The 9,078-nt window shown below is 46.4% G+C and overlaps 1 protein-coding gene across 4 annotated transcripts in view; it reads left to right on the top strand.

Annotated features, from left to right (window-relative positions):
• The window catches only part of tnikb (TRAF2 and NCK interacting kinase b), a 46,283-nt gene that overhangs the window by 31,535 nt on the left and 5,670 nt on the right, over nucleotides 1-9,078 (top strand). For 3 of the 4 annotated variants that reach the window (XM_084339878.1, XM_084339881.1, XM_084339880.1), the window contains 9 exons: nucleotides 872-1,053; nucleotides 1,203-1,317; nucleotides 3,581-3,689; nucleotides 4,748-4,930; nucleotides 5,025-5,168; nucleotides 5,617-5,751; nucleotides 5,981-6,081; nucleotides 6,289-6,438; nucleotides 7,076-7,235. In XM_084339878.1, coding sequence (XP_084196004.1) covers nucleotides 872-1,053; nucleotides 1,203-1,317; nucleotides 3,581-3,689; nucleotides 4,748-4,930; nucleotides 5,025-5,168; nucleotides 5,617-5,751; nucleotides 5,981-6,081; nucleotides 6,289-6,438; nucleotides 7,076-7,235 — 1,279 coding nt within the window. The remainder of the gene's footprint in view (nucleotides 1-871; nucleotides 1,054-1,202; nucleotides 1,318-3,580; nucleotides 3,690-4,747; nucleotides 4,931-5,024; nucleotides 5,169-5,616; nucleotides 5,752-5,980; nucleotides 6,082-6,288; nucleotides 6,439-7,075; nucleotides 7,236-9,078) is intronic. The other variant, XM_084339879.1, reaches the window with a different exon arrangement.

The following is a 9,078-nucleotide window of genomic DNA, read 5'->3' as shown; positions in this document are numbered from 1 at the left end:
TCCTGTCGCTTAACCTCCCACATGCACAGCCTCTTTCTGCTGTGAGATGTCACACAGATGCTGAATTTAAAGTCCCTCTGAACTTTAACCTCTCGCCCTCCTGCACCGAGGCATGATGGCATCTGACCCTCCTCCTCCTCCTCCTCCTCCTGCTCTTCTCCCTGCACTGCTCGCTGCCCTCCCCACACCCACTGATGTGGCTGAACGTAAATGAAAGTTACTAACAGCTCGCATTGTGCCACAGATTGTAAACAGTAAACCCCTTTAAGCTTTCTCTCCTGTGAGTAACATGATTTCAAGAAGCAGGAGAAGTGACTTTTAAGCCTTGAAGTCATGAATGTGATAATATATAAGTCACTGGAGACACAATACATTTCTGATAAAGCCTGAAGTTGCATTTAGCGTCACACAGATGGAAATGCTTCCGGATGATCTTATGAAGTGGGAGGGCTGAGGTGAGGAGTGACCCGGTGGTGCTGATACTGATTCATCCCGGGTCGTGTGATGGATTTTCTTGAAAAAAACATTTAAAAACTTCAGTTAAATTAATAAGACCTTGTAAAATCCTGTAGCTCTAGCCCAAATACTTCTTTAGAGATGAAACTTTGAAGTTTGTCCCCTAAATGTAGATTTTCACTACATGATTATCGCGGCCAAACGTATTAACGCTGGCGATATCACTGCGATATCTTGTTTTCTGTGTGTTTTGTCTTTTTTTGGAGGGCAAATAAAATACACAGTGTACGTACGAGTGTAGGGAGGTGGAGAGAGGTGAAACTCGAACGAAAGATGCACAAGGCTGAAAAATCTTTATTATTCAGCCCTGCACGATATTATCTGTGTTTTATTATGATTATTGTTGTTGTTATAGGACCTGACGGCTCTGGCCAAAGAGCTGAGGGAGCTGCGGCAGGGCGAGGAAACCAGCCGCCCGCCCGTCAAAGTGACGGACTACTCGTCGTCCAGCGAGGACTCTCACAGCAGCGAGGACGAGGAGGGAGAGGGCGGGGCTAACGACGGGAGCGTGGCTGTCAGCGACATACCTCGCATCATGTGAGTGCTGCTGTTCCCGTCTGCTCATGAATCCAACACATTATCCCGTAAAATAAAGGAACGAGGACTCGACCCCTCTCCGGCTCCACGCAGCTCTGCCCAACGTCGACGCTGAAGCTAAAAATAAAATGTTGACTCGTCTCTTTCAGGCCGGCAGCGAGCCAAGGTGCCAACGAGCCCTTCGGCATGATGGGAGGTCACAACGACTCCCACGAAGACTCGTATGGGAACAGCTCCCAGGACAGCACCCTGATGATGCGTGAGGTGAGTCCTGACCTTTGACCCTGAGGACCGTGACCTCGCTGACTCCGCACAAACTGACATTCACTAGCTCTGCATGTCTTGTCTGTGCTCTGGTTTGTGTGTGTGTGGAGTGTATTATTAGGGTTAGCCCAGATAGTTTTAAAATATAATCAAACTCAGCTTCACCTTCACTTTTTTATACGTTCGTCAGGGTTAACTTCAGTCTGAGCAGTGAAAGATTTTGTGTTTTTGGCTAGTTGGTTTGATTTCACGCACAAAAGAAACGTAGTCACATGTGGCACTTCAACAAGTATGCATGCCCATCACCCAGCATGCTTTGCAAGTGTAAACAGAGTCAAAGCAGCCTGTGAGTGTGTATGCTGTATGTGTGTGTGTCTAAAATACCATATGATAACATGTATGAAGAAGTGCTGTGTTCAGTACCCGCCCGCCTCCCTTTCTAAAAGTCCCCACAAACAGAAACAAACGCACCCACACACACACACACACACACAGCAGCGATCAGTTTCCTCCCTCCATCACCCGACCTGTCAATCACAGCCTGGCTGCACAGTAGCCCCGCCCCTCTCTCTCTCTCTCCAGAAACATAGGGAAAGGAGGCGGAGCTCCGCTGCCAGCAACGGCTTCAACGCTAATCTGTTCCCTGGCAACGCCAATCTCCCTGATTTGGTGCAGCAAAGCACCTCCCCCCTGGTCTCCCCTGGCGACGCCTCTGGGGCCCAAGTAGGTGGAGCAGCACCCAACTGTCGGCTCCCGAACCCCCCCTCCCCCACACACGCACCTGACCCTGACAGACCCTGTCACCTGTTAAACCCTGATCACCTCCCGCCTGCCCAGAAACCCGTCACCAGCTCGCTGTTACGTCCTTTATCAGGGTGGGAAATTACCAGCAGCCGCCAAACAAACACCAGCAGACCTGAGCAGGCTGGTTTGTAAAGTCTGGAGCAGGATGGTTGAAGCGGGAGCAGAAGTCCAGAATAAGAGGTGCCGTTCGTCATCAGTGATTTGGATTTTAACAAATACAAACAACAAAAAGATGAGCTTTGCTGTTGTGAAGTTTTAGTCCTGTGAAGCTCCAGAAATGTTTTGTGGACTTCACCTGACTGTCCATCAGCATGGAGGGAGGAGAAGATGACTGACGCTTCATTCTGTGGTGAACTGCTCCTTTAAGGGCACCATCAGATTATCTTTGCAGCCGGTGTAATCACCAGATTAACAGTTAAACATCAATCTGAGAATGGATTTGTATTCACATGATCGCATCACCCCAGCAAACATTTCCAGAATAAAGATAGAAACTAAAAGAGGAAGTCTGAGCGTCGTGGCTGAGCCTGTTCCTGCATTAAACACATCAACCACCCAGCTGCAAGTTAATGCTAACCTGGTTGCTAACGGTACAAACCTAAACAAGCTAGCAGCTCTCACCTTTGCCTTTTCTGGGATTCAGCCGTCTTAATGTCAGAGCTCGCCTCCCATCATGCAACACAAGTTTCCCCCGACACTATTTTACACTCGGGGGCTCCGTGACCGCGACCTGAAGTGCCGCCCAGTGACTGGTATCACTAAATATAAATTGGTGCAGCTGCAGAGATATAATTATGCACTCTACAAAACATCAACTTGTGTTTTATCACCATATTAATCTTGTTTAAAGGAAAATCCAAATGATTCTCTTAATAATGAAGTGAAACAAAAACTCTTTGCATTCGTGAACTACATTTATTTATTTTGTAGTTTATGGCTTTTATGTGTTATTTATTTAACCTCTGTGCATCACAGAGCAGCAGGATTTATAGGAAATAAGTTTCCATGCATGAAAATCCAAACCGACAACACGTGGCACCTTTAATTTCCTGCCCTGTTCCAGTTCGGTCCGTCCCGCTTTGGCTCCAGTGTTTTTCCCCACAGATGGAATAAACTGGACTTCCTCCCTCCCTGCTCCACTCGCCTGAGCCCTCTTTCTGTCTTTCTTTCTGTCTTTCTTTGTCCCTCCCTCTCTCAGTTCTCCAGCCTCTGATCCAGAAAGTGTCCTCCACCCTCAGCACATGAAACAGGTAGCTGATAAAATAAAGGAAACACCGAGTGAAAGTGGAATAAACAGGATGAGGCCGCAAAGAGTTTCTCATTATGGTCGAACCCTTATAAACCAAAGAGGTTTAAAGATGCCTTCATGACCACACCGTGTTTCCTTTATTTGGGCTGTTGCCTGTTTGATTCAGTTCGTCAGACAAACATGTGACCGACTGTGTTTCTGTATCTGCAGTACGGGATGGGCGGCAGCGGAGGCTCCAAGTCTTCCTTCACACCGTTCGTTGATCCGAGGGTGTACGGGACCTCACCGACTGAGGACGATGACAACATCTCTGCCTCGGGTACACGTCCTCTCTCCCTCACAGTCACAGTGATGCAGCAGGTGGTCGGCACCCCGACAAGGAGGTCACAAGATGAATCCTCTCTGCAAAATATGTTCACGGAGAGCTGTGATGTAACGATGAACATATGGATAAACAGTTTGGGCTTATTTGAACATGTAAACAAGAAATGGTTGCTCAAAAACAAACCACACAACAGCAACTGAACAAAAACACTCAGACTGAAGAGAAAAACAAATTAACAGATAGAAACACAACACTGACACATCCCACTCAGGCTCATTAAGAGTTAAATACACATAAATATGATTTAACAAAAGAAAACAAAATCTTGCGACAGAAAATGCAGTTTATTTCTCTTATTTTCTCGACTAAAATATTGAATTAAAACAGTCTGAGAGGGAAAATCCTCTTTTAATTGATCAGCTACACACAGACATGCAGCCTGTGAGGAGGAGTCAGGAGAAATAATGAGTATACATTTAATTTGAAGCAAAAGAAAGAAAATAAGTAAAAAAGAGAGTCAAAATTATTTTTGTATGAATAAATTAAACTGATTTATCACAATATCAGAGTAGTTTTTATGTTTTGTTTTGATTGTTTTGGTGAAAACAACTAATTAATTAGCTCAAATAGAGAGAAATTAAGTAATTCTTGAAGACAGGCTTCAGATAAAAACAGTCTAGAGCCGGACTTATTTATCGGATATTATCAGCTGATATTGACCCATCACAGATATATTTGTATCTGCGTATTTGTTGTCTGATGTGTGCCGTATGCATCTTGTGTTTGATAACCACATTTGAGACGTTAATGTATGAATTCTGCGTATTTAATTATATTATTATATTATTTTTACTCCCTAATCTCGGTATCACCCCACACACAAGTCGAGTATCGGTCCGGCTCTAGTCTTTTCCTTCTATTTCCACATAAAACTTTCATATCTCAGTGGTCGTGGTGCGTTCAAGTGCCACAGCTAGAAATGAGGTCATCCATAAAAATAAGGTAAATGCTCTCATTGCTCTTCGATGTGTTTTTTCCGTGTCGTGCTGCAGCGCTGTTTGCTGACGAGCTGCTGAAGCACGAGCACGAGCAGGAGCAAGCGAGGCTCAACGAGGCCCGGAAGATCTCAGTGGTCAACGTCAACCCGACCAACATCAGGCCGCACAGCGACACGCCCGAGATCCGCAAATACAAGAAACGCTTCAACTCAGAGATCCTGTGCGCGGCTCTGTGGGGTGAGACGGTCACCGCAAAACACTTCGACAACAACAATTGTAATCATGTGTAATCACACAGGCAGTAAAACCAGATGTTTGTGTGTCTGTGCAGGCGTGAATCTGCTGGTGGGGACGGAGAACGGCCTGATGCTGCTGGATCGAAGCGGTCAAGGCAAAGTTTACAATCTGATCAATCGACGGCGCTTCCAACAGATGGACGTCCTGGAGGGACTCAACGTCCTGGTCACCATCTCAGGTTGGTTTTGCCTCTTCGAAGCCTCATGTCAGAGATGACGGAGGATGAGTGACAGCAGGCTTTTCACTCCGCACTCGTTCTTTTTCTTCGCATTCACCGGAGATGACGGAGACTCGGCTGAACGCTCCAATCTCATTTCTGTTCTTCTCATTGTTTGGTCGCCAGTGTTTCCTGTTTCCCTTGGTTACTGTTGTCTCTGTAATTTCCAAGCGCTCCCCGCTGCTTTGGACTCCGAATAGAAAACAAAACAAGATGTTGAGGATGACAAGAGATGTTTCTATTTCAGACTCTCGAAACTTTTTGTGCGTCGCCGCCTCCAGAAATAAAGCACTCACTGGTGACATTTGAGTGTGTAGGATGCTGGTGATGACAACATAGAAAACACAGCTCTGAAAAAAAAACAAGATTTGAATTGTTTTCCTTGTTGTTTTTCTTCTTCGCCACCCAGGGAAGAAGAACAAGCTGCGTGTTTACTACCTGTCCTGGCTGAGGAACAGGATATTACACAACGACCCTGAAGTGGAGAAGAAACAGGGTTGGATCACGGTCGGGGAGCTGGAGGGATGCGTTCACTATAAAGTCGGTACGGAAACTCAGTTACGTGTGTTGTGAGGACGTAGACCTGTTAACTCACCTACAGTGAGGGGACCCACCTACGCTATGGGGACAAGATGCAAATTACAGAGTTAGAAGTTTTACAAGGGTTCATATTTGCTTTTTAACTGCAGTTTAAGCACAATTCTGTATATTTACTGTAAATATATCACTCGCTGCATATCTGACTGTTTATACGCTGCTCTGCTCTCCTGCAGTGAAATATGAGAGGATTAAATTTTTGGTGATCGCTCTGAAGAACTCGGTGGAGATCTACGCCTGGGCGCCTAAACCGTACCACAAGTTTATGGCCTTCAAGGTGAGATGTTTCAGGATAAAATGACATTAAAGACCCCTTTGGAGATGTCTACTGAAGTTAGCATGCTAAGAAGCTAGCCTGTAGGCAGTCGTCTCGGCTGAGAGATGTACGCAGAAAAATACTTTTTAGCTAATATAATTTGTTTTTCTCTGTTAGTTGTACCTCGGGTGTTTAATGAATCCCTCTCTCTTTCTCCCCATCGGTCAGTCGTTCACTGACCTGCAGCATCGCCCCCAGCTGGTCGATCTGACGGTGGAGGAGGGACAGAGGTTAAAGGTCATCTACGGCTCCAGCGTTGGCTTCCATGTCATCGACGTGGACTCTGGCAACCCCTACGACATCTACATCCCCTCACATGTTAGTCTGCGTGTGTGTGTCTGAATTATGTCCACGTGTACTGAACATCGTCACCTTTGTAAAAAGATTAATCGCATTTGAATTCATGTTTAAATGAAGTAGTGAAACAGTGATTATGTGACTGAATCAGCAAGAGAACAAATGATGAACAAATGGATCAGAAATAGTAAATGAATGAACGAACGTTTGAGTGACATCGAGAGAGAGAGTGAGTGTGTGTACGAATGAATGAATGAATGAATGAATGAATGAGTGAGTGAGTGAGTGACAGTAAGTCAGCAGGTGGGTTTATGAGAGCGGCTGAGCGAGTGAGTACCTGTGTGACTGGATCAGCGTCCTCCTCTAACCCTGGTCTGGTTACAGTCAGAGATGGGCAGGGGGGAAGGAGACGGTAACCACGGCGACAGCCTCACATTGCTTCCAACAGCCATGCATCACGCTGTGCTCATGTCTGTTTCCATGGCGATTGCGTGGCTGAGGAGCGGGAGTCTCTATTGTTGCAGCAGTTTCTTCTCTCTCGGGGTGGGGAAGGGGGGTTGGAGGTTGGGGGGTCCAGACACCCCTGTAGGCTCACGGCAACTCCTAACCCCCTGCCCCCACCCCCCCTCCAACCCCCTCCCGTGTGTCGCCCCGGCAGATTCAGGGTCAGGTGACCCCGCACGCCATCGTGGTTCTGCCCAAGACGGACGGCATGGAGATGCTGCTGTGCTACGAGGACGAGGGCGTCTACGTCAACACCTACGGACGCATCACCAAAGACGTGGTGCTGCAGTGGGGCGAGATGCCCACCTCCGTCGGTACGTCAACCAATCAGCTCGCTTCTCCCTGACCCCTGACCTCTGACCTCTATAAGCGGCAGATCATCTTTTCACCCTCACTACTATCTACCACTCCTCCTCCGTTCAAAGCAACACTCCTCTCTCTCCTCCTGCCTTTTGCTTTCAGTTACACCTTTAAACACGGAGCCAAGACTGTAGTCTCACCTGTGTCATTACCTGGTTAAAGGAATACAGCAGGTTTTTGGGACGTTTAAAAGACTCTTCAACTCAAGAGTGATGAAAACTTACTGCGCTGGTGCCAAAACCATCCATGTAAAACTGATAGCCTGTCCGCAGTGACGACTCACGACTGCAGCCGACCCGCAACAATCACCCGTCAAATCGATACTCAAACACGACGTTTGGTGTAATTCTGCTCGTCTCAGCCCGTCATCGGTTTAAGACACGTTCGAGCAGGTAGCACAGTTGTGGTTGAAATGCAAATCCTTGCCACGCCGAGTCAAAACGAGTAGAACCAGACCGGCCGATGTGAGGTTTCGACTTCGCTGTGTTCAAGTCAGAACATGGGAGCAACACGGACGCCAAACAGAAGTTGTACCAAACACCAAACTACAGATTACACGTGAGACAAAACTTCTTATTCAATACATGATTTTGATCGGATTTCTTCGCAGCCACCCAGTGTTTGCTTTCGTCCGCCATGTTTCAGAGTCATATGACGTCAACTCTGCAGCTCGTGTGCTACAGTTTTCTCCGACTCTTCCGGGTTGTTGTTCCCAAAAACTGCTGAAAAAACGTTTTTCCGATTATTCTGACGGCTACAGAGAGAATGAAAAGAGAGGAAAAAAGCAGTTAAGTATAAAAATTAAGCGTTATCTTCTGACTGTCCTTAAACAACCCTGTGGGACGCTGCCTCGTTAAAAACATGCATATGAAGCTAAAGAAGGTCCAGTCCTTTTCTATCTGTTCTCACGTCTCCATTATCGAATAAACGAATGAATTAACTCGAGTTTCGTTCTGTGTCGCTGGTTTGAGGAAAACGGAAAGCGACAGCGGCGCCAACAACGACACCACTCGGAAACGCTTTAAACGTAGTTAAAGAAAAGTCACATCCTCAGATAAATGAACCAAAGCTGGTTGTCATCGAAGGGACGAACACAATGGATGGTTTTGGCGTCTCTGTTCTCATCACTGAACATGTGAGTCGACCAAAAGAACCCAGAAACTCAACGTATCTCTTTAATGCAAAGTGTTGAACATCCATCTATTGCATGAGTTGACAGCAACACGTCCCACAGAGCATCACCTCTCCCCTCCCCCACCACGATCTTCATACGGACACACACACTTCACATCTTTTATTTTGGACACATACAGAATACCTTTGTGTTTTTCTTTCTTCCTATGCATCGGGGGAAATGCTTGTGTGTTGTTCGTCTGCTGTGTTGAGTTCTGTCCTCTCGTTCTGTACGACTGTGAAATATTTTCAAAAAATGAATTTTGTCATCCAGTCTCACTTTCATCCTTGATTGCGAGAGCTTTTTAAGACTCACTCGAACCAAAACGAGATTCTTGTGACATTCAGCAGAATAAAGAGCTCAGATCAGAGTTTGGCCTGAGATCACAGCAGAGCGCAGTGCATCTAAATCCAATCTATTATTTAGCAGCACACTCAGTCGAACCACACGAAGAGGAAACTCGAGCACATCAAGGATGGATCCTGGGTCTTATGATCCGAGTCGATCAAAGCCTCTGTGTTTTTCCATTCGGCCTCCACCCTCTGATTCTCAGCTGTCAGTGTTCGATATCCTGATTGATTAAACGTGTATGTTTGACGGACTGCGTCTGTGTCCGAGGCGCT

Source organism: Pagrus pagrus (genome assembly GCF_965226575.1).
Source record: "Pagrus pagrus genome assembly, chromosome: 20".
Lineage (NCBI taxonomy): Eukaryota > Metazoa > Chordata > Actinopteri > Spariformes > Sparidae > Pagrus > Pagrus pagrus.
This window is presented reverse-complemented; position numbering and strand designations above follow the sequence as displayed.